The sequence below is a fragment of the Trachypithecus francoisi genome, unplaced genomic scaffold, assembly GCF_009764315.1.
Source record: "Trachypithecus francoisi isolate TF-2019V2 unplaced genomic scaffold, Tfra_2.0 Lachesis_group1, whole genome shotgun sequence".
NCBI classification, from domain to species: Eukaryota; Metazoa; Chordata; class Mammalia; order Primates; family Cercopithecidae; genus Trachypithecus; species Trachypithecus francoisi.
This window is the reverse complement of record NW_022681454.1, coordinates 118,946,454-118,972,290: the sequence shown is the minus strand read 5'-3', so window position 1 is coordinate 118,972,290 and position 25,837 is coordinate 118,946,454. Positions and strand designations below refer to the sequence as shown.

Below are 25,837 nucleotides of genomic sequence, written 5' to 3'. Positions count from 1 at the left end.
GGATTCAATGATTTTTTGAAGGGCTTTTTGTGTCTCTATCTCCTTCAGTTCTGCTCTGATCTTAGTTATTTCTTGTCTTCTGCTATCTTTTGAATTTGTTTGCTCTTGCTTCTCTAGTTCTTTTAATTGTGATGTTAGAGTGTCGATTTTTTATCTTGCCTGCTTTCTCTTGTGGGCATTTAGTGCTATAAATTTCCCTCTACACACTGCTTTAAATGTGTCCCAGAGATACTTGTATGTTGTGTCTTAATTCTCATTGGTTTCAAAGAACATCTTTATTTCTGCCTTCATTTCGTATGTACCCAGTAGTCATTCAGGAGCAGGTTGTTCAGTTTCCATGTAGTTGTGCGGTTTTGAGTGGGCTTCTTAATCCTGAGTTCTAATTTGATTGCACTGTGGTCTGAGAGACAGTTTATTGTGATTTCTGCCTTTTTAAATCTACTGAGGAATGTTTTACTTCCAATTATGTGGTCAGTTTTAGAATAAGTATGATGTGGTGCTGAGAAGAATGTATATTCTGTTGATTTGGGGTGGAGAGTTCTGTAGATGTCTATTAGGTCAGCTTGGTCCAGAGCTGAATTCAAGTCCTGGATATCCTTGTTAACCTTCTTTCTCGTTGATCTGTCTAATATTGACAGTGGTGTGTTAAAGTCTCCCACCATTATTGTGTGGGAGTCTAAGTCTCTTCGGAGGTCTTTAAGAACTTGCTTTATGAATCTGGGTGCTCCTGTATTGGGTGCATATATATTTTGGATAGTTAGCTCTTCTTGCTGCATTGATCCCTTTACCATTATGTAGTGCCTTTCTTTGTCTTTTTTGATCTTTGTTGGTTTAAAGTCTGTTTTATCAGAGACTAGGATTGCAACCCCTGCTTTTTTTTTGTTTTCCATTTGCTTGGTAGATGTTTCTCCATCCCTTTATTTTGAGCCTATGTGTGTCTTTTTGCACATGAGATGGGTCTCCTGAATACAGCACACCAATGGGTCTTGACTCTTTATCCAGTTTGCCAGTCTGTGTCTTTTAATTGGTACATTTAGCCCATTTACATTTAAGGTTAATATTGTTATGTGTGAATTTGATCCTGTCATTATGATGCTAGCTGGTTAGTTTGCCCGTTAGTTGATGCAGTTTCTTCATAGTGTTGATGGCCTTTACAATTTGGTATGTTTTAGCAGTGGCTGGTACCAGTTGTTCCTTTCCATGTTTAGTGCTTCCTTCAGGAACTCTTGTAAGGCAAGCCTGTTGGTAACAAAATTTCTCAGCATTTGTTTGTCTGTAAAGGATTTTATTTCTCCTTCACTTATAAAGCTTAGTTTCGCTGGATATGAAATTCTGGGTTGTAAATTCTTTTCTTTGTTGAATATTGGCCCCCACTCTCTTCTGGCTTGTAGGGTTTCTGCTGAGAGATCCACTGTTAGTCTGATGGGCTTCCCTTTGTGGGTAACCCGATCTTTCTTTCTTTTTTTTTTTTTTTGTGTGTGTGTGTGTTCTATTTATTTATATATTTATTTTTGTGACTTTAAATGACCTAAGAATTAACATGTTTATATTTCAGAATATTTTTTTTTCTATATCTAGCAAACTTCTTTTTTTTTTCTTTTTTTTTTTTTTATTATACTTTAAGTTCTAGGGTACATGTGCATAACGTTTATATCATGTATAACTCCCCAATGCAATCCCTCCCTCCTCCCCGCTCCCCATGATAGGCCCCAGTGTGTGATGTTCCCCTTCCCGAGTCCAAGTGATCTCATTTTCAGTTCCCACCTATGAGTGAGAACATGCGGTGTTTGGTTTTCTCTTCTTGTGATAGTTTGCTAAGAATGATGGTTTCCAGCTGCATCCATGTCCCTACAAAGGACGCAAACTCATCCTTTTGATGATGCTGCATAGTATTCCATGGTGTATATGTGCCACATTTTCTTAATCCAGTCTATCACAGATGGACATTTGGGTTGATTCCAAGTCTTTGCTATTGTGAATAGTGCCGCAATAAACATACGTGTGCATGTGTCTTTGTAGTAGAGTAATTTATAATCCTTTGGGTATATACCCAGTAGTGGGATGGCTGGGTCATATGGTACATCTAGTTCTAGATCCTTGAGGAATCGCCATACTGTTTTCCATAATGGTTGAACTAGTTTACAATCCCACCAACAGTGTAAAAGTGTTCCTATTTCTCCACATCCTCTCCAACATCTGTTGTTTCCTGACTTCTTAATGATTGCCATTCTAACTGGTGTGAGATGGTATCTCATTGTGGTTTTGATTTGCATTTCTCTGATGGCGAGTGATGATGAGCATTTTTTCATGTGTCTGTTGGCTGTATGGATGTCTTTTTGAGAAATATCTGTTCATATCCTTTCCCCACTTTTTGATGGGGTTGTTGTTTTTTTCTTGTAAATTTGTTTGAGTTCTTTGTAGATTCTGGATATTAGCCCTTTGTCAGATGAGTAGGTTGCAAAAATTTTCTCCCATTCTGTAGGTTGCCTGTTCACTCTGATGGTAGTTTCTTTTGCTGTGCAAAAGCTCTTTAGTTTAATTAGATCCCATTTGTCAATTTTGGCTTTTGCTGCCATTGCTTTTGGTGTTTTAGACATGAAGTCCTTGCCCATGCCTATGTCCTGAATGGTACTACCTAGATTTTCTTTTAGGGTTTTTATGGTATTAGGTCTAACATTTAAGTCTCTAATCCATCTTGAATTAATTTTCGTATAAGGGGTAAGGAAAGGATCCAGTTTCAGCTTTCTACTTGGCTAGCCAATTTTCCAGCACCATTTATTAAATAGGGAATCCTTTCCCCATTTCTTGTTTCCCTCAGGTTTGTCAAAGATCAGATGGCTGTAGCTGTGTGGTATTATTTCTGAGGACTCTGTTCTGTTCCATTGGTCTATTTCTCTGTTGTGGTACCAGTACCATGCTGTTTTGGTTACTGTAGCCTTGTAGTATACTTTGAAGTCAGGTAGCGTGACGCCTCCAGCTTTGTCCTTTTGACTTAGATTGTGTCTGGCAATGAGGGGTCTTTTTGGTTCCATATGAACTTTAAAGCAGTTTTTTCCAATTCTGTGAAGAAAGTCATTGGTAGCTTGATGGGGATGGCACTGAATCTATAAATACCTTGGGCAGTATGGCCATTTTCACGATATTGATTCTTCCTATCCATGAGCATGGTATGTTCTTCCATTTGTTAGTGTCCTCTTTGATTTCACTGAGCAGTGGTTTGTAGTTCTCCTTGAAGAGGTCCTTTACATCCCTTGTAAGCTGGATTCCTAGGTATTTTATTCTCTTTGAAGCAATTGTGAATGGAAGTTCATTCCTGATTGGCTCTCTGCTTGTCTGTTACTGGTGTATAAGAATGCTTGGGATTTTTGCACATTAATTTGTATCCTGAGACTTTGCTGAAGTTGCTTATCAGCTTAGGAGATTTTGGGCTGAGACGATGGGGTTTTCTAAATATACAATCATGTCATCTGCAAAAGGGACAATTCGACTTCTTCTTTTCCTAACTGGATACCCTTGATTTCTTTCTCTTGCCTGATTGTCCTAGCCAGAACTTCCAACACTATGTTGAATAGGAGTGGTGAGAGAGGGCATCCCTGTCTTGTGCCAGTTTTCAAGGGAATTTTTCCAGTTTTTGCCCATTCAGTATGATATTAGCTGTGGGTTTGTCATAAATAGCTCTTATTATTTTGAGGTACGTTCCATCAATACCGAATTTATTGAGCGTTTTTAGCATGAAGGGCTGTTGAATTTTGTCAAAAGCCTTTTCTGCATCTATTGAGATAATCATGTGGTTCTTGTCTTTGGTTCTGTTTATATGCTGGATTACGTTTATTGATTTGCGAATGTTGAACCAGCCTTGCATCCCAGGGATGAAGCCCACTTGATCATGGTGGATAAGCTTTTTGATGTGCTGCTGAATCCGGTTTGCCAGTATTTTATGAGAATTTTTGCATCGATGTTCATCAGGGATATTGGTCTAAAATTCTCTTTTTTGTTGTGTCTCTGCCAGGCTTTGGTATCAGGATGATGTTGGCCTCATCAAATGAGTTAGGGAGGATTCCCTCTTTTTCTATTGATTGGAATAGTTTCAGAAGGAATGGTACCAGCTCCTCCTTGTACCTATGGTAGAATTCAGCTGTGAATCCATCTGGTCCTGGACTTTTTTTGGTGGGTAGGCTATTAATTGTTGCCTCAATTTCAGAGCCTGCTTGGTCTATTCAGGGATTCAACTTCTTCCTGGTTTAGTCTTGGGAGAGTGTAAGTGTCCAGGAAATTATCCATTTCTTCTAGATTTTCTAGTTGATTTGCGTAGAGGCATTTATAGTATTCTCTGATGGTTGTTTGTATTTCTGTGGGGTCGGTGGTGATATCCCCTTTATCATTTTTTATTGCGTCTATTTGATTCCTCTCTCTTTTCTTCTTTATTAGTCTTGCTAGTGGTCTGTCAATTTTGTTGATCTTTTCAAAAAACCAACTCCTGGATTCATTGATTTTTTGGAGGGTTTTTGTGTCTCTATCTCCTTCAGTTCTGCTCTGATCTTAGTTATTTCTTGCCTTCTGCTAGCTTTTGAATGTGTTTGCTCTTGCCTCTCTAGTTCTTTTAATTGTGATGTTAGAGTGTCAATTTTAGATCTTTCCTGCTTTCTCTGTGGGCATTTCGTGCTATAAATTTCCCTCTACACACTGCTTTAAATGTGTCCCAGAGATTCTGGTATGTTGTATCTTTGTTCTCATTGGTTTCAAAGAACATCTATTTCTGCTTTCATTTCGTTATGTACCCAGTAGTCATTCAGGAGCAGGTTGTTCCGTTTCCATGTAGTTGAGCGGTTTGGATTGAGTTTCTTAGTCCTGAGTTCTAGTTTGATTGCACTGTGGTCTGAGAGACAGTTTGTTATAATTTCTGTTCTTGTACATTTGCTGAGGAGTGCTTTACTTCCAATTATGTGGTCAATTTTGGAATAAGTGCGATGTGGTGCTGAGAAGAATGTATATTCTGTTGATTTGGGGTGGAGAGTTCTATAGATGTCTATTAGGTCCACTTGGTGCAGAGATGAGTTCAATTCCTGGATATCCTTGTTAACTTTCTGTCTCGTTGATCTGTCTAATGTTGACAGTGGAGTGTTGAAGTCTCCCATTATTATTGTATGGGAGTCTAAGTCTCTTTGTAGGTCTCTAAGGACTTGCTTTATGAATCTGGGTGCTCCTGTATTGGGTGCATAGATATTTAGGAGAGTTAGCTCTTCCTGTTGAATTGATCCCTTTACCATTATGTAATGGCCTTCTTTGTCTCTTTTGATCTTTGATGGTTTAAAGTCTGTTTTATCAGAGACTAGGATTGCAACCCCTGCTTTTTTTTGTTCTCCATTTGCTTGGTAGATCTTCCTCCATCCCTTTATTTTGAGCCTATGTATGTCTCTGCATGTGAGTTGGGTCTCCTGAATACAGCAGACTGATGGGTCTTGACTCTTATCCAGTTTGCCAGTCTGTGTCTTTTAATTGGAGCATTTAGTCCATTTACATTTAAGGTTAATATTGTTATGTGTGAACTTGATCCTGTCATTATGATATTAACTGGTTATTTTGCTCGTTAGTTGATGCAGTTTCTTCCTAGCCTCGATGGTCTTTACATTTTGGCATGTTTTTGCAATGGCTGGTACCGGTTGTTCTTTCCATGTTTAGGGCTTCCTTCAGGGTCTCTTGTAAGGCAGGCCTGGTGGTGACAAAATCTCTAAGCATTTGCTTATCTGTAAAGGATTTTATTTCTCCTTCACTGATGAAACTTAGTTTGGCTGGATATGAAATTCTGGGTTGAAAATTCTTTTCTTTAAGAACGTTGAATATTGGCCCCCACTCTCTTCTGGCTTGTAGAGTTTCTGCCGAGAGATCTGCTGTTAGTCTGATGGGCTTCCCTTTGTGGGTAACCCGACCTTTCTCTCTGGCTGCCCTTAAGATTTTTTCCTTCATTTCAACTTTGGTGAATCTGGCAATTATGTGTCTTGGAGTTGCTCTTCTGGAGGAGTATCTTTGTGGCGTTCTCTGTATTTCCTGAATTTGAATGTTGGTTGCCCTACTAGGTTGGGGAAGTTCTCCTGGATGATATCCTGAAGAGTGTTTTCCAACTTGGTTCCATTTTCCCCCTCACTTTCAGGCACACCCAATCAGACGTAGATTTGGTCTTTTTACACAATCCCATACTTCTTGCAGTCTTTGTTCATTTCTTTTTCTTCTTTTTTCTTTTGGTTTCTCTTCTCGCTTCATTTCATTCATTTGATCCTCAATCGCTGATACTCTTTCTTCCAGTTGATCGAGTCAGTTACTGAAGCTTGTGCATTTGTCACGTATTTCTCGTGTCATGGTTTTCATCTCTCATTTCGTTTATGATCTTCTCTGCATTAATTAGTCTAGCTGTCAATTCTTCCACTCTTTTTTCGAGATTTTTAGTTTCTTTGCGCTGGGTACGTAATTCCTCCTTTAGCTCTGAGAAGTTTGATGGACTGAAGCCTTCTTCTCTCATCTCGTCAAAGTCATTCTCTGACCAGCTTTGATCCGTTGCTGGCGATGGGCTGCGCTCCTTTGCAGGGGGAGATGCGCTCTTATTTTTTGAATTTCCAGCTTTTCTGCCCTGCTTCTTCCCCATCTTTGTGGTTTTATCTGTCTCTGGTCTTTGATGATGGTGACGTACTGATGGGGTTTTGGTATAGGTGTCCTTCCTGTTTGATAGTTTTCCGTCTGACAGTCAGAAGGACTGTCTGTTGGTCTGTCGGAGATTGCTTGAGGTCCACTCCAGACCCTGTTTGCCTGGGTATCAGCAGCCGAGGTTGCCGAAGATAGAATATTGCTGAACAGCGAGTGTACCTGTCTGATTCTTCCTTTGGAAGTTTCCTCTCAGGGGTGACTCCACCCTGTGAGGTGTGGGGTGTCAGACTACCCCTAGTGGGGGATGTCTCCCAGCTAGGCTACTCAGGGGTCAGGGACCCACCTGAGCAGGCAGTCTGTCCGTTCTCAGATCTCAACCTCCGCGTTGGGAGATCCATGGCTCTCCCCAAAGCTGTCAGAGTCGTTCGCGTCTGCACCGGCCCCCGCTGCTTCCCCTCTTGGACCTCAGCTGTGGGCTGTCCCCAGAGGTGGAGTCTACAGAGACAGGCAGGCTTCCTTGAGCTGCTGTGAGCTCCACCCAGTTCGAGCTTCCCAGCGGCTTTGTTTACCTACTTAAGCCTCAGCAATGGCGGGCGCCCCTCCCCCAGCCTCGCTGCTGCCTTGTGGATGGATCGCCACAGACTGCTGTGTTAGGAGTGAGGGAGGCTCCGTGGGCGTGGGACTCTCCCGGCCAGGTGTGGGATATATTCTCCTGGTGTGCCTGTTTCCTTAAAGCGCAGTATTGGGGTGGGAGTTACTCGATTTTCCAGGTGTTATGTGTCTCAGTTCCCCTGGCTAGGAAAACGGATTTCCTTCCCCCTTGCACTTCCAGGTGAGGCGATGCCTCGCCCTGCTTCAGCTCTCGCTGGTCGGGCTGCAGCAGCTGACCAGCACCGATTGTCCGGCACTCCCTAGAGAGATGACCCCAGTACCTCAGTTGAAAATGCAGAAATCACCGGTCTTCTGTGTCATTCGCGCTGGGAGTTGGAGACTGGAGCTGTTCCTATTCGGCCATCTTGCTCCGCCCCCCGGGTAACCCGATCTTTCTCTCTGGCTGCCCTTAACATTTTTTCCTTCATTTCAACCTTGATGAATCTGATGATTATGTGTCTTGGGGTTGCTCTTCTTGAAGAGTATCTTTGTGGTGTTCTCTGTATTTCCTGAAATTGAATGTTGGCCCGCCCTGTTAGGTTGGGGAAGTTCTCCTGGATAATATCCTGCAGAGTGTTTTCCAACTTGGTTCCATTCTCCCCATCACTTTCAGGTACACCAATCAAACGTAGATTTGGTCTTTTCACATAGTCCCATATTTCTTGGAGGCTTTGTTCATTTCTTTCCACTCTTTTTTCTCTAATCTTGTCTTCTCCGTTTATTTCATTAATTTGATCTTCAGTCATTGATATTCTTTCTTCCACTTGACCCATTCAGCTATTGAAGCTTCTGTGTTCTTCACGAAGTTCTCATGCTGTGTTTTTCAGTTCCATCAGGTCATTTATGTTTTCTCTACACTGGTTATTCTAGTTAGCAATTCATCTAACTTTTTTCAAGGTTCTTACCTTCCTTGTATTGGGTTAGAACACACTCCTTTAGCTCGGAGGAGTTTGTTATTACCCACCTTCTGAAGCCTACTTCCGTCAACTTGTCAAACTCATTCCCTGTCCAGTTTTGTTCCCTTGCTGGCAAGGAGTTGTGATCCTTTGGAGGAGGAGAGGCATTCTGGTTTTTGGAATTTTCAGCCTTTCTGTGCTGGTTTCTCCCCATCTTTGTGATTTTATCTACCTTTTGTCTTTGATGTTGTTGACCTGTGGATGGGGTTTTGGTGTGGACGTCCTTTTTGTTTGTTTTCCTTCTGACAGGCCTCTCAGCTGCAGGTCTGTTGGAGGTCCACCTAGACCCTGTTTGCTTGTGTATCACCAGCAGAGGCTGCAGAACAGCAAATATTGCTGCCTGTTCCTTCCTCTGGAACGTTCGTCCCAGAGGGGCACTCGCCCATATGCCAGCCAGAACTCTCCTGTATGAGGTGTCTGTCAGCCCCAACTGGGAAGTGTCTCCCAGTCAGGCTACATGGGGGTCAGGGACCCACTCGAAGAGGCAGTCTGTCCATTATCAGAGCTCGAACGCTGTGCTGGGAGAACCACTACTCTCTTCAGAGCTTTCAGGCAGGGTCGTTTAAGTCTGTTGAAGCTGTGCCCACAACTGAATGTAACCTACACTTCCCCTGAGTGCTCTGTCCCAGGGGGATGGGGGATTTATCTCTAAGTCCCTGACTGGGGCTGCTGCCTTTTGTTCAGAGATGCCCTGCCCACAGAGGTAGAATCTAGAGAGGCAGTCAGCCTTGCTGAGCTGCGGTTAGCTCCACCCAGTTCAAACTTCCTGGAGGCTTTGTTTACACTGTGAGCATAAAACTGCCTACTCAAGCCTCAGCAATAGTGGACGCCCCTCCCCCAACCAAGCTCTAGCATCTCAGGTCGATCTCAGACTGCTATGCTAGCAGCGAGAATTTCAAGCCAATGGATCTTAGCTTGCTGGCTTCAGTGGGCATGGGACTCACTGAGCCAGGCACCAGAGGGAATTTCCTGGTCTGCCAGTTGCAAAGACTGTGGGCAAAGTGCAGTATTTGGGCAGGAGTGTAGCTTTCCTCCAAGTATGGTCACTCACGGCTTCCCTCGGCTAGGAATGGGACATCCCCTCACCCCTTGTGCTCCTGGATGAGGCAACGCCCTGCCCTGCTTCAGCTTGCCCTCTGTGGGCTGCACCTGCTGTCCAACCATTCCCAATGAGATGAACCAGGTACCTCAGTTGGAAATGCAGAAATCACCCTCTGCTGCATCAGTCTCGCTGGGAGCCATAGACTGGAGCTGTTTCTATTGGGCCATGTTGCCAGAAATCCCCTAGAAATTCTTATAGCAATTGATGGAACATTTGAATCTAATAAATCAAACCTAATAATTAAAAATTTGAGCTTTATTTTGTGTATTTTAATTTTTTTCATTTTGAATAATTGTTACTATATTTTACAAGATTATTGATTTATATCATGTTCAACTTTTTTTAAAAAAGGGTTCTTCACTATAGACAGTTTGCAAATAACAGATCTCTAGTAAGCCTAGAAGTACACCGTTTACAGATAGGAAAGCAAAATCCTTTATATACATTTTTTTTACGTTATTGAAATTTTACAAGTTATCTGGATGGACCATGTGATGTACTGGAATCGAACAAGGTACATGATACTCAAAAAATAACTATAGTAGATCACTTGGAAACATTGTAATCTAAGTGGCCGACCACGCTTTCTTATTTAGGAATAAATCTTAAAGATCATCTTTTTTCGCTTTTTCATGGTTGCATACTATGCTACTGAATGGATGTCACTTTTAATTAACCTGTCTTACACTGATGAACATTTGAATTGTTTCCAACCATTTATTACAAAGAATACTGCAACATTACCGCAACATACTGCCACAATACTGCACTATTGCAGAATACTGCAAATATACATGCTTGTATAATTATTTCACACACAGAAGTACTGTATGTATGTCCAGTAAAAATTATATGCCTGTTATTTTGATAGCTGTTACTTAATTGTCCTTCATGGGAGTTGTACCAATTTAATTTCTCATCAGTAGTGCACAGATGTGCTAGTTTTCTCATAGCTTTGTCCAACAGAGTCATAGAGATTTTAAGTACTTACAGATTTAATTTGTCCTTTTGCTTTTTATAACATTATCACAGTTAGTGCCAGAAACAGGGTAAGTTTATACTTGTTATTTTATAGGCACCAATTAAGAGATATGGGGGTGGGATTCAGAGATCAGACAGATGACAGCTACAATGGCCTAGCAGAAAGAATACAAAATTAGGACTGTTAACACTAGGGTTTTGGTTGTGTGACTAAGTTGCTGTGTGACATTAGACAGCAAGTCTTAATTCCCTTACTAACATTTACTAGATCTATACCTTTGGCTAAGTACCTCAGCTCTTCTGGAGCTTTTTGTTGTTTAATCTGTTAGAGATAAAACTGTGTTACCTTCCTAAATGAAAGCTCTTGCTTTAGGTGTTTTGTAACTCTAGCTCTTCAATTCTACTGTTTACCCAATCTTTAAACTGGCCATACTGACTTCGCTAGATTTCGAGCCTGAGGTAATTATAGCTACCTTTGAATATTATTTTAGATCTTGCTATTTTAATTTTTTTATACTTAATGTGTGTACATAATACATATATATGTAATATATAACATACATTATATATAACTTCATACACACAAAAAATACAAACATGTAAGGAATATAGTATAACAAAAATTACTTGCTGTGAATTTACCATTAGCTTAAGAAAGAACAATACCTAATATTTCTCTTAGGTATTATTAATATACCTCTTGTGTGCCTGTCCCTAATTGCATCCTTCCTGAGCTAATTTTTTGTAAACATAGTCGTCTTTCCGTGTTCATGGGGGATTGGTTCCAGAACATCTGTAGATGCTCAAGTTCCTCATATAAAATTGTGTAGTATTTGAATATAACCTACGCACATTCTCCTGGATACTCTTTAAATCATCTGTAGATTATTTGCAATACCTAATACAATGCCTACACATCATTCATGTGGACTTAATGTAGTACTTCGTAAATACAAGTTTTGCTTTTTGGAATTTGGGTGGAATTTTTTTTTTCCTGAATATTTTCGATCTACAGTTGATTGAATCCACAGAGGTAGAACCTATGGCCCGACTCTAATATAGGTATAAATCATCTTCTATGAAAGCATCTGATCAGCTGTGACACGGGATGGGCATCTATTAATTATAAAAAGGAGAAAAAGATTCAAAAATGACTACAGACTTAAACCATTATTGTGACTTTATTACAATAGTTAACAATATTTTAGTGGTATACAATCATACCACAATTACTCAAGCTATATATAGACAGGTATTTATACAAGTCTACATTAAAAAAAGAAAAAGCAATTAATGACCTCCCCAAAAATCACATTATCAACGAGATTTTTTTCTAAAAGTTATGGGGCCAGTCACAAAAAAAATTCAGTTATTCTGCAAACATTTTAAAGATGCAGGAATTGTATTGCACATTATATAATTATAAACCATAACAAGATTTATATATTTTAATCTAGTTTTTCACAAAATTTACATTATCATGCAATACTTCACTGTACACAGAATGATGAGACTAGAATAAACTGGTTAACTTACAAACTTTTAATTATAATAGCCACAAATTTAGAATTATTTTAAAGTTATATTTAAAATTATTATACTAAAAAAACTCCACTGTAATAAAACTTAACAGAAACAATCATAATTTGTTCAAAGATCAAATTACTTTTTAGTGTTCTTCTTTGTCTTTGCCTTTCTTTTCCTTTTCATCCTGTAGTGCAGTACCGAGCTTTTTGATAAGAACTGACAGAACCTTGTCCAGTGGATCCATGACTCCTCTTTGAAGCCATTTAGGAATAGTAGTCCTAGCATGATGAAAGCCCAATTTTTGAAGAATATAATCAACACCTACTGGATCAATCTTTCTTCCAGTCCAAGAAATTAACCTAAAATAAAAAATACAGTTATTATTAAGGAGTATAACAGTGCCCTAGAGCACGGTTCTAATGGTAGGAAAAGAACATCACTAAGCCTCTGTAATATACCCAAGACAAAATATTTTCAGTAGGTACATTTGTATAATTGAGCCCATAATTCTTGGATTCACCATAATAATAGTATTCAAAAAATAATATATATATGATTATCTTTGACAACCTAAACACAGCAATAGTGTTTACTATATTTCATCCTGAATAATTTATTTTAGGCCTGTTGTACAGTTATCTTAAACATATAAAAAGACATCTGGTTAATTTTAGTAGATTTCATAAGCATGTGGCATAATGGGAGAAAAAGGCTAAAATTTACTGAGTGCTATGTGCTAAACATATTTGAAGGGAGAACCATTTTTTCCCATTCTTGCTATTTCCTTATATGTGGAGAAACAGCTGTTACTGAAACACTCCTGGCCACCTTCTGCCCCTGTATGGATGATTTATCCAATAGGCAAAGTTAACAGAGGAAGTAACAGTTCAGTACCCTCCTCCCTGTTGGGAGCCCTTCATTTTAGTCTGTTCCTTCATGCCACAAGTTTTTCAGGAGCAAGCCCCTAAACAGATTAGCCCTAGAGTATATTCTGTGTTGTTTGTGGCTGAGTACATACATGGAGCTGCTGATTGTACAACTCCTGCCACTCCCTATCCCGCCCTTCCCTGAAGTTCTGCATCGATGCCCTGCAGGTAGGACCAAACCCGAACTCTGTAGAAAGCTATTGTTGCCATATAGCTAAACCACATTTTTTTGTTATCAGCTTTATCCATATTAATCTCTCCCACTATTTCAGCTGGTTCTGAACTCAGGGTGGGGGTTGGGGGTGGTTCGGCATTTATCTCCTCAAACTCAAATAGTTATAAGCATTTTGCGTGAATTAACTCATTTAACCAGTGTAATGATCCTACAAGGTGGGTAATACCATTTTCCAAATTTTTCATGAGTCAACTGAGGCAGAGAGAACAGAGGGGTCAGGTCTTTTGGCCTAGCTCAGTCAGCTACTATGCAAAAGAGCTGGGCTTACAGCCAGAGCTCTTAAACCATGCTGTCTACCACTACACCATATTACTTAACTAGTTACTCTTGATAGTTTGCTAAAAAAAGGAATATAGTGACTATTTTTATGCTCACTTGAAACTAAATTCATCGTGTATTCAATTTAAATATATTATTATTTAGATTTGCAAATACAAAACAGATTTTACAAACCGTTTTCTGCATTAGGACCTCTGCAGTATTTTAACAGTTAATATTTCTCATGGGTATATGCACTATTAGTATCAAAGTGTTTTTCTTATTTAGTTACAACCAGTTTTACTGTATACCAATTATTTATTAACACACAAAGTTACTACTTTCTGCCTATACAAGAGTCCTCACTGCATAATGGAGATTTTATTTTGGAATTATTTTGTGACATGAATATGTCTGAATAAAAACCTTATCTAAATAAAATCTATATCATTTTGTGGAATGTTGTGCTGGGATGTAATGGATTTTTTTTAATACTGTTATTTCAAGATTCAGACAGTTACAGCAAAGCAGATGAGATGAAAGGAAAAAAAAACAGGAAACTGACCATGACTCAATAAGGGAACCTTAATCCGATAGTGTTAAATTTGAGATTTTAGGCATGGTTTTATAATGCTTAGTATGCAAACAGGGGCACTGTAACCCTGCAGGTTTTATTACAGTGTTATAACATATATCCAGCAAGAAATTAAAATAGTTCCTTAACAATTAAATATGACTTCTACTGCATCTTGTCGTACTAAGTAACAAAACAGTTTACAGTAGCTACCTCAAACCCTGAAAATAACATCTTGGTGAGAAGGTGAAAAACTAATGGCAACAGTGGAAGGATAATTATTCTCATATTTTAGTGACTGACAGAATGTCACCCATTGAACAACTCATCAGTGCTGAGCTATTCTCAACGTTTGTACTTCATTCACCTTACCTAGAAACACAAAAGCAGAAAGCAGCAGCAAAGACAGCACACAGAAGCTATAGACATTACAGGAGACTAACTTCTGAATACATTTTTTGATAATCATATATAACTTACATTATTCATAACTTTTCTCGTAGTAATCCCTTAGCATATGGGTAAAATGTATATACTCATTACTTACCTAAGAGTAGGTTCTAGATGCCATGTATTGCACATAAAATCTCTCCAGTCCACAGTAGTATAAGTGATGCTATCTTCTCTATCTTTATCAGAGGAATTGTCATCATGTATAATAATTGGACTTTTCTGTCCTGGTCGAGTAGATAAAATCCGAGGTGGAAAGATGGCTATAAGGAAAATTTTGATTAGTATTAGACATTTATCTTAAATCACCATAAGAATTAGAACATCAGAATTGGTTTCATTTCTCATTTTATCTGTGACCTGGCCAAAGCCTCATTTAATTGCATTTCTTAAAAAAAATAGTTTAAAATAAGCCGTAAGTACCAATTATTGATATTTCTTGGAGATAAACAGTGTCAACATTAATGATAAAAAATGCTGAGATCAGTGACTTGATAGCAAGCCTATGGCACTGAAATTGATAGCTGCAGGTTTCCTAAAGAATGGCTGTAGGCAGTTTTGTTTTGTTTTGTTTTGTTTTGTTTTCTTCTTCTTTTTTTATTTTTTATTATACTTTAAGTTCTAGGGTACATGTGCATAACGTTTATATCATGTATAACTCCCCAATGCAATCCCTCCCTCCTCCCCCCTCCCCATGATAGGCCCCAGTGTGTGATGTTCCCCTTCCCGAGTCCAAGTGATCTCATTGTTCAGTTCCCACCTATGAGTGAGAACATGCGGTGTTTGGTTTTCTCTTCTTGTGATAGTTTGCTAAGAATGATGGTTTCCAGCTGCATCCATGTCCCTACAAAGGACGCAAACTCATCCTTTTTGATGGCTGCATAGTATTCCATGGTGTATATGTGCCACATTTTCTTAATCCAGTCTGTCACAGATGGACATTTGGGTTGATTCCAAGTCTTTGCTATTGTGAATAGTGCCGCAATAAACATACGTGTGCATGTGTCTTTGTAGTAGAGTAATTTATAATCCTTTGGGTATATACCCAGTAGTGGGATGGCTGGGTCATATGGTACATCTAGTTCTAGATCCTTGAGGAATCGCCATACTGTTTTCCATAATGGTTGAACTAGTTTACAATCCCACCAACAGTGTAAAAGTGTTCCTATTTCTCCACATCCTCTCCAACATCTATTGTTTCCTGACTTCTTAATGATTGCCATTCTAACTGGTGTGAGATGGTATCTCATTGTGGTTTTGATTTGCATTTCTCTGATGGCGAGTGATGACGAGCATTTTTTCATGTGTCTGTTGGCTGTATGGATGTCTTCTTTTGAGAAATGTCTGTTCATATCCTTTCCCCACTTTTTGATGGGGTTGTTTGTTTTTTTCTTGTATATTTGTTTGAGTTCTTTGTAGATTCTGGATATTAGCCCTTTGTCAGATGAGTAGGTTGCAAAAATTTTCTCCCATTCTGTAGGTTGCCTGTTCACTCTGATGGTAGTTTCTTTTGCTGTGCAAAAGCTCTTTAGTTTAATGAGATCCCATTTGTCAATTTTGGCTTTTGCTGCCGTTGCTTTTGGTGTTTTAGACATGAAGTCCTTGCCCATGCCTATGTCCTGAATGGTACTACCTAGATTTTCTTCTAGGGTTTTTATGGTATTAGGTCTAACATTTAAGTCTCTAATCCATCTTGAATTAATTTTCGTATAAGGGGTAAGGAAAGGATCCAGTTTCAGCTTTCTACTTGTGGCTAGCCAATTTTCCCAGCACCATTTATTAAATAGGGAATCCTTTCCCCATTTCTTGTTTTTGTCAGGTTTGTCAAAGATCAGATGGCTGTAGATGTGTGGTATTATTTCTGAGGACTCTGTTCTGTTCCACTGGTCTATTTCTCTGTTGTGGTACCAGTACCATGCTGTTTTGGTTACTGTAGCCTTGTAGTATAGTTTGAAGTCAGGTAGCGTGACGCCTCCAGCTTTGTCCTTTTGACCTAGGATTGTCTTGGCAATGCGGGCTCTTTTTTGGTTCCATATGAACTTTAAAGCAGTTTTTTCCAATTCTGTGAAGAAACTCATTGGTAGCTTGATGGGGATGGCATTGAATCTATAAATAACCTTGGGCAGTATGGCCATTTTCACGATATTGATTCTTCCTATCCATGAGCATGGTATGTTCTTCCATTTGTTTGTGTCCTCTTTGATTTCACTGAGCAGTGGTTTGTAGTTCTCCTTGAAGACGTCCTTTACATCCCTTGTAAGCTGGATTCCTAGGTATTTTATTCTCTTTGAAGCAATTGTGAATGGAAGTTCATTCCTGACTTGGCTCTCTGCTTGTCTTGTTTTGTTTTTTAACAGCTTTGAGATATAATTCATACACCATACCATGCATTAATTTGAGCTGTGTAATTCAATGGTTTTTGCATGTTAATGGCTAGATGTATATATATTTGAACAGTGGTACTAAAGAGGTTTCTATGTAAGCAAGCTTTTCACCTTAAGACAAGTCTTTTAATTGGCTATAATAATTAAATATAAAGTAGAATCTGAGACATAGGTATTAGGGTGGTGCAAAGGTAATTGCAGTTTTTGCCATTAATACTTTCATATGATCTTATTTAATGAATACAGCTTTCCTCTTAGGGCATTAGTTTCAGTACACAAACTGAATGTAAAATAATTGATTAATTAGGTAATACGTGTTATGTAGCTCTGGTTATAACTTGATTGGGAATGAGCCTCAAAATGAAGCTGTAGTAACCCACTACATAAGAACACAGATGCCCTGTTCAGTTGAGGCCTGCTCAGTTGCTGGGTCTTTATTACTGGTGGTGGTTACAGTGCTGCAGTTTATTTTGATGTTCTCTAAATATGTTGATTCTGGTATAGTCTGACATGCTGTTAAGAATTTTCTCAGGTATGTTTGAGTATTTGGCCAAAACGAATTGCTTGTTGTTTGTAATAACTTTATTTATAATTGAAATCCTCACAGATATATTTTGTTATTGTAAATCCACCCCCTTTGCCCATTGAAATGTTTTATAACAGTTTATATTAAAACAGTCTTTTTGTTGTTGTTTTTTAGAAACACACATTGTTTGCGGCAGCCCAAGATGAACACACTATTTCATAAAATGACAAATGTTTCACATCATACCCAAGATAAACAAATTTGTAAGGTTTTCAAATATAGATAGACTAGAAAATAATTCTGAACTTCACAGGTTTATCTTGAATCTGTTTTTTTCTACATTAAGTTTAAATATTAAGGCACAAAAAGAAAAGGATTACCACTGACTGGTAGCTGTTGGAGCTGTATGTGAAGATTTTATCTACTTATATATAATATATAAGATTGCCTATTATACAGTTTCTGTCATTTTACTTGAAGTTTCTACTGAGGTCATATAGATTTCTACCAGCCATAATTATTGATTTTACTCTCTCACTGAATTTTGGGCACATCTCGATTGAATATTAATAAAACAGCATTTCAATGTATGCTATGCTACCTTTGTACTCTTTCAACATGGTCGTTTGATAATTTTTATTTTTAAAATATCTTCAGGACAAATTCTATATTTTTTCCTCATGAAGAAAATGAAACAGTATTATAGTGTGACTTGAACAAATTACATTTATTCCAAGCTATTTATTAGGAAGCACATCTGTGATTTTACCATTGTATATTTATAACGGTGCAATAAATATTTATTGAATGAATAAATGACTATATATTTTGTAAGCATTCCAAATCATTACATTTCAAACTACCTCATTCTTTTGAACAGTTACAGAGTACTATAATATATTAGCTAATTCCATATATTACGGTTGCCATACTTTTTTTTTTTGAGACAGGATCTTACTCTGTCACTCAGGCTGGAGTGTGGTGGTGCGATTATGGCTCACAGCTCACTGTAGCCTTGAACTCCCAGGATCAGTTGATCCTCCCACCTCACAGCCTCCCGAGTAGCTGGGGACTACAGGTGTATGCCACCACACCTGGCTAATTTTTGTGTTTTTCGTAGAAATGGGGTCTCACTTTGTTGCGTAGGCTGGTCTCAAAGCCCTGGGCTGAAGCAATCCATCCTCCTCGGCATCTCAAAGTGCTGGTATGACAGACATGAGCCATTGCCCCCAGTCACCATACATTTCTTAATGGGTAAACATTAAGTTACCAGTGTGTAAACCAAATTAGCAAGCTCATGAACTCAAATACCACCACTGAGATTTAAATAATTTATGTATTAAAAAGAAAAGGTTTTCTGCATTCCAAACATTTATCAGCTTAATTCAGTTTTCACAATTAGGTAAATAACTCATACTTCTTTATTATGTAGTTGTTTCTTTAGTCATTTCACTTTGATTTGCAGTATTTCCTCACATTTTCCTATTTTTCAAGAATCTCCTATAAGGTCTAACTGAAAATGTACATAAGATAATGTATACAGAAACACTTTTTTTTTTTTTTGAGACGGAGTCTTGCTCTGTCGCCCGGGCTGGAGTGCAGTGGCCGCATCTCAGCTCACTGCAAACTCCGCCTCCCGGGTTTAGACCATTCTCCTGCCTCAGCCTCCGGAGTAGCTGGCACTACAGGCGCCCGCCACCTTGCCCGGCTAGTTTTTTGTATTTTTAGTAGAGACGGGGTTTCACCGTGTTAGCCAGGATGGTCTCGATCTCCTGACCTCGTGATCCGCCCGTCTCGGCCTCCCAAAGTGCTGGGATTACAGGCTTGAGCCACCGCGCCCGGCCTACACTTTGTAAAGTATAAAACACCATCGGTGCTGTATATATAGCAAGTACTCAGAAAGTCTGTGATAGTCTTACTAACGCTATTTACTGATGTCTTCAACTCACAGAAGGAGATATATTCCACTCATTTTCTCATTAGACCATAACAATTCATGTAAATGGCACTGACAGTTGCCATTCCTGCAGCCTGAAAGAAAGAGTGTTCCACCCACCTTTTTCTTTTTCTTTAAGATAAGCTGACACTAAATCATGAAGAAACATGATGAGCTCAGCATCCATAGTCACACAAATGTGGTCAGTGAACTCTGTCACCACACTACATTCTACTTTTGGCTTCAGGTTGGCATCTGCAATAATATGGTAAAAGATTTAATAAAATGAGTCATCTTCTTCCCATTAATAAGGATTTACATAGGTCTGCGTAAATGCATCCACATGAAATGCAACTGTAAAGAAATGAGTAATATCTGTATGTGATTCATAGGATGATGATAGTTTATTAAGTACTTTCCTAGTACAGATTGAGTATCCCTTATCCAATTATGCTTGGGATCAGATGTCTTTCAAATTTTGGATTCTGGAATATTTGCATTATACTTACTGGTTTTAGAATTCCAATCCAAAAATCTGAAATCCTCCAATGAGCACTTCCTGTGAGTGTCATGTCAGTATTCAAAATATTTTGGATTTTAGGGCATTTCAGATTTTTGGATTGGGGTGCTCAACCTATATATGCCATTTATTCCTCATAATAGTCCTATGAATGAAGTCCAATTATTATTCTTCATTTTACTGAGAGAGAGGTATAAGTTCATTAAATAATTTTCCAGAGGTCATATAGTTGATAAGAAAATAAATCAGTTTTGCCTAGAAAATCAATTTCATTAGATATTAATATTTAAAAAAATCCATGGGAAGAAAGCAGTAGTTTGAAGTGGCTTTAGAATTTTCTTATTAACTTTCAATTGTTTTTCTACATACCCTGTAATGAAGGCTCCTGTGGTTCTTGAACATGAATGGATTTAAAGTCAAGCTGCATCCTTGGTAATGCAAAGATAGTCTCTGTTTCATGGTTGTAGCTAGAACCTCCTCTGAATCCACTCAGCAAACTAGAATTCTTCACAGTAGTGCTATTCTCAGTGTTGTTAGCATCAACATTACGAAGTAGATTTAGCTCTACATGCATAATGATAGAGAGTCAAATTAATAGGCATTGACAAGCCTATATAGCTTTCAAGACCACTATAATATACAGAACTATTATTTCAAAAGTTGGAAAGAATCACATTATATATATAGAGAGATATAGATACACTACATATATATGTATACAGATATATACATAGATACATATGTATATATACACACATATATACATATATATGTACATAGATATACGTAGTATATCAATATCAGTATCTCAATGTTGTCAAGACCAAAGCTTTATAATGGGATTTGTATAAACCGAATACATTCTAGCTTTGGTTTCTGGGATTTTAAAATGAATATTATTCTCAACTGAATTCATGTCTGAAGTTGGAATTTCACTAAGCCCAAAGGGCTCCATAGATTGAACACTTCACTCTTACAGAATTTGAGATTAAATAGGATCCTGGTCTTGAAATCAGGTAGAAGTACTGATTTTCCCCAACATATGTGCTATGATTAAACTATAGATCTTAGTTTTATAAAGATCTTTTATAGATCTTAGAATTATAATTATTTTTCTTCAGACAGCAGTTCATTATGCTAATAGATGCTTTAGAACACTCCAGCCATAAAGATCCCCCTTCCCCCAAATCCCTGTTTGGAAGGTAAAATAGTCAATACAGGCATAATCTTCTGATTCACTTTCTTATTCTCCTTTGTTCTAGGAACATTTTTAACAGTCTCTATTCAATCTGTGAGATGGCCTATTCCATGGTAACTGTTCTCATGGGGCCTAATCATCATCTTTTCCATTTTGAAAAAAGGTCATTTTTAGCTGGGCATGGTGGCTCATGCCTGTAATCCCAGCACTTTGGGAGGCTGAGGCGGGTGTATCACGAGGTCAGGAGTTTGAGACCAGCCTGACCAACATGGTGAAACCCCGTCTCTACTAAAACTACAAAAATTAGCCGGGTGGGGTGGCACACACCTGTAATCCCAGCTACTCAGGAGGCTGAGGCAGGAGAATCGCTTGAACCTGGGAGATGGAGGTTGCAGTGAGCCAAGATCCAGCCTGGGCAACAGGGCAAGACTCCGTCTCAAATAAAAAGAAAAAAGGTCATTTTTATGTAAAACACTGAAAAGTCTCAACACCTCTCACTCTAGTCAGTTTTCCAATACACAGAGATAATTGGTAAAAGCAATACTATAAACCCAAATCCCAAAAGCGCCATAAAATAAGTTATCATGACCACACTATCACAAGACTGTTGTATCTATCTAATCAAATGAAAAAAAAAAAAAAAAACTATCAAAAGCACTTTCTTTTAAACTTACAACTTGATAGAATCATAATATTTGGTTTCATTTTGTTCTAGCTATCTGAACTTTAAGTTTGTGGTATTCCACTATTTAATTGTTTAACAACCTCCCCAAACCTCCATTTTTTAGCATTACTAGGAAAATATTTTTCCAGAATCATTTCCTAAATATTTTCTAAAATATTTCTCAATGTAATAAACTTAATTTCAAAGCCAATTTTATTTAGAATGTTTTCAATTACATCTAAAATAATTTGAGTCCATGAGATGCCGCATTACCAGGGTGGTATTAAATAATTATTACTTGTGTCAGCCAGCAAGATTAAAATGAAAATTGTTTAAGGAAATGAAAACACCGTCTCCATTTAAATTCTAAACACAGTCAACAGAATCCAAAATGGAAAAAACAAAATAAATCTCTCCAAAAACTCAAAATTTTAACCTTCATTCCTTGTGGCTGTAACATAATTGAACCATTCTTTCACACTTGCTACTCCATGGGGTGGATTTTCATGGCGACGCCTTGTTATCTTGGTTATTGTTGCCATAGGACTTTCCAAAGCACCACATGGTTTGGTAACCATAGTATTATGACCCAGATGAAAATCTAGTGTTTGTACAATATATGTAGAATGATCACTGGAGCCTACAACAAAATAAAAATACTTTTTAAAGCAATAAACCATATTTAGATTCAAGATGATAACTGTGGCCTCAGAGCTATAAATTCAGTTGTCATATATAGGAAGGCTATAAAAATGAAGAATAAATGAGGATTAAAACCAAATAATTCACAAATAATTCTTCTATTAGTGGTAACTGGATTTGTCCCTAGTTAGATGAAGAGCATCAAACATTTTTTTCCCTCATAATGTAGAAACCACCAAGTGGAAAAGTAAAGCTCAAAGGAAATGGGTTTATCACTGTAGAGATAAAAGCACAGCCTTGCCTATATATTTTATAAGACAGTCTTGACTGGCAAATAATTTCCAGTCACTACCACTATGTTGCCTTGACTTCATGTTTTTATAAGAAAGATTACAGTAATTATTACCATGACTATGTTTAGCCACAGCAGCAGAAACTTTAATTGCCTAAGAAACATGGAGTAAGATGGCAAGTTCAGAAATTAACATGTACCAGACATTATAAATATTGACTCATTGGCAGTGAATTCCTTAACATGTCAGATACATGAGAACAATCAGAGATGGACTTCAGAAATATAATTGTCATTTATAGTCATAACAAGATAGGAGAAAGTAAAAGCTAGAAATGCGTCAGTTTACCATCTTCCCAGATTTTCTGAGCTTCAGTCCAAAAAGCAATATTTGGTTCTTCTAAATGAAAAAGGGCCCAAGATTTTGAACGGAAATTTGGACCATGAAAACATGCCAGTGTCATATGATTTCCATGTAAGCTCATTGATCCTCCAAATTGCATTCCATCTTCTGGTAATGGAATCTGAAATAAGGATATGTGGCATCCTGATACCACCTTCAATACTCCAGGCCAGTGTCGATGATGTGCTGCATCAAGCACTGCAAGAAAACAAAAAAACACATAACCTGAAGTGCCTAATGAGTACCCTTGAATAGGGTAGAGTGAGGCAGCAAGTGGCTACTTTCTACAGTCTCAGGTAAGGGATGAAAACAGTGTCCAGTGCCTGTTTAACACTAAGCAAATAGCTAATAAAAAGACATTCTAGGAAAAGACGCTGCATGAGGATGGATATAGCTAAGGAAAGCAGTAACTTTCTAAAAACAATTTAAACTAATATATCTGAGGCTGGGTGCAGTGGCTCACGCCTGTAATCCCAGCACTTTTAGAAACTGTAGTGGGTGGTTCACTTGAGCTCAGGAGTTTGAGACCAGCCTGGCCAACATGGTGAAACCCTGTCTCTACTAAAAATACCAAAATTAGCTGGGTGCGGTGGTGCATGCCTGTAGTCCCAGCTACTTGGGAGGCTGAGGCAGGAGAATTGCTTGACTCCAGGAGATCGAGGTTGCAGTGAGTGAGCTGAGATCATGCCACTGCACTCCAGCCTGGGTGACAGAGTGAGAACCTGTCTCAAAAAAAAAAAAAACAGGAAAGAAGAAAAAACCAAAAACCTAATATGTCTGTAATGATTGAGTTACAAAGTACTTGCATGAAATTTTATGTAATTTCTTATTATAACTCTGTAAACTAGATATTTCATCTTGACTGATTTCACGTGAAGCAGCAGAAGAACAGAGAAGTTAAGTGAACCAGTAACTGGAAGACCTAGAAATCAAATGCATACCCCCTTATTTTAAGTACTGCTTTTAAACTCTTACATTCCTTTGCTACTCAAAGCAAGGTCAGAGGGCCAGCAGAATCAGCATCACCTGGGAGTTTGTGAGAAATGCTAACTCTTAAGTCCACCTGTGCCTACTATATCAAAATCTATATTTCAGTAACATCTCCAGGGGTTTCAGATGCATGTTAAAGTTTGAGAAGCACTAATCAAACATACAAGGTATATTTTCCATTTTTTCCAATAACATTCCTTTTGGCTGTTTTCCATACCTCTCACCCATAATCCAACCAAAGATCATGAATTGCATTCAACTATTATGTTTTCCTTTAAACAATTCCTAAGCCTTTATGTTTTTTTTTTGTGACGAGGAGTTTTTTTGAAGAATCCAGGCATTTTGCAGAACATCCCTCAATTTTTATATGCCTAATATAAATTCTAGTTTAAAGGAAATACATGGACTAGAGGAAAAACATAAATGACAACACAGGAAGTAACTGAAAAAGATTTAGAAGGCAGGGCATTCTTTAGGACAGTTGGCTACATCTCCTCAACAAGTCAATTCATATAAAAAATGAACTGTGCTAAATTAACAGAAGGCAAAGGAACATAACCACATTTAACCTGTGATCTTGGATTGGATAAACTGGTTTGGACAGAACCATTATAGAGGACATTTTTAGATCAATCATGGAAATCAATGTGTTTTGAACGCTAAAGGAGATAATTAGCAAAATGGAAAGTTGGAGATTGTTGACATACAAAATGGTATGAATTTTGATATTTTCTTAAAATGTACACATATATACAGATACATAGAAAAATATCTGGAGGTATATGCTCTAAGGTGTTCACAGTGATGTCAGAGTGGAACATGATGGTTTTATTTTTTGCTTCTCTTGTGTATTCTAGTTTCTTTTCAGTGTACCCATATTACTTCTATAATAATAAAGTTACTAAAAAGCTATCCTCATTCTGACTGCTTCTCACCACTTACACCTCTATCATCCTAGTGAAAGCCAACATTTCTTGCCTGGACTCTTGCAATGGCTTCCTTACAGTAATGATGTAACTATGTATGTAACAATGGTAATGGTAACTATTGCAGTGGTTTCCTTCCATTCTTAACTGCCTATAGTCTGTTCTTCACACAGTAGCCAGAGTGAGCTTTAAAAGGGAGTATTTTTTAAAAAGGTAAATCAGATATCAGATCTGTTTAAAACTCTCTGATAGCTGACCATCATATTAAAAATCTTATCTGGGGTATACCTCTGTGAATTCATGTCCAACATTTTCATACTTGCTCATTTCTGTTCCAGCTACAGTGGCAACCTTAATGATCCTCAAGCCAAGTTTGTTCCTACTAGGGGAACTTTGGACTCAATATCCCCCTATGCCTGGAACTCTCTTCCCCCACATCTTAGCCTTGTTCTCTCATTCACATTTCCACTAAAATGTCACTTCAGAAAACACCTAAATGATCACACTTTCTAAAATAGCTGTCCTTACATTTAATCATTCTCTGTATTCTTCCCCTGTTTTGTTCTTTTGCTTATTAGCACTTTTCTCTAACTGAAATTATCTTACATATTTAGTTAGTAAATTTATTAGGGTCTTTCTCTCCCATTAGAATCTATGCTTCATGAGGGTAGTGATTTTATCCATCACTAGATATCCTGTGCCTAGAATAGTGCCTAAGCACATGGTTGTAGCTTAATAAATATTTGCCAATTGAATTACTAAGTGAAAATAATGATCTGCTTAATACCACTCACCTAGTAAATCCAAATTGAGATATTCTGACTCCATAGACATTCTAAACCAAAACATGATATTGTCATAAATAGTATTCAAGAGTGTGGAGTGAGTATGGATGCAGATGCACTGCAGCAGAGGGAAGAGATAACAAATGATGTCTTCCTAAATAATGGCCTCTAATTCCATTGGCAGGTAGAAAATCTGGCCCTTTGCTAACTGAGTGGGATAAAGAGCCTGTGGGCTATTTTCTAAGTAGGGCATACAGATTATTATTTTAAATTAA

General features: G+C 38.0%; 1 protein-coding gene across 7 annotated transcripts in view; it reads right to left on the bottom strand.

The window, feature by feature from the left end:
* Nucleotides 1-11,488: 11,488 nt before the first annotated feature.
* Nucleotides 11,489-25,837, bottom strand: part of KIAA1109 (KIAA1109 ortholog) — a 234,877-nt gene continuing 220,528 nt past the window's right edge. For all 7 annotated transcript variants that reach the window (XM_033215165.1, XM_033215170.1, XM_033215171.1 and 4 more), the window contains 6 exons: nt 22,808-23,059; nt 21,961-22,164; nt 20,032-20,226; nt 19,263-19,397; nt 14,394-14,559; nt 11,489-12,212 (listed from right to left, as the gene is read on the bottom strand). In XM_033215165.1, coding sequence (XP_033071056.1) covers nt 11,996-12,212; nt 14,394-14,559; nt 19,263-19,397; nt 20,032-20,226; nt 21,961-22,164; nt 22,808-23,059 — 1,169 coding nt within the window. In that variant the 3' untranslated portion in view covers nt 11,489-11,995. The remainder of the gene's footprint in view (nt 12,213-14,393; nt 14,560-19,262; nt 19,398-20,031; nt 20,227-21,960; nt 22,165-22,807; nt 23,060-25,837) is intronic.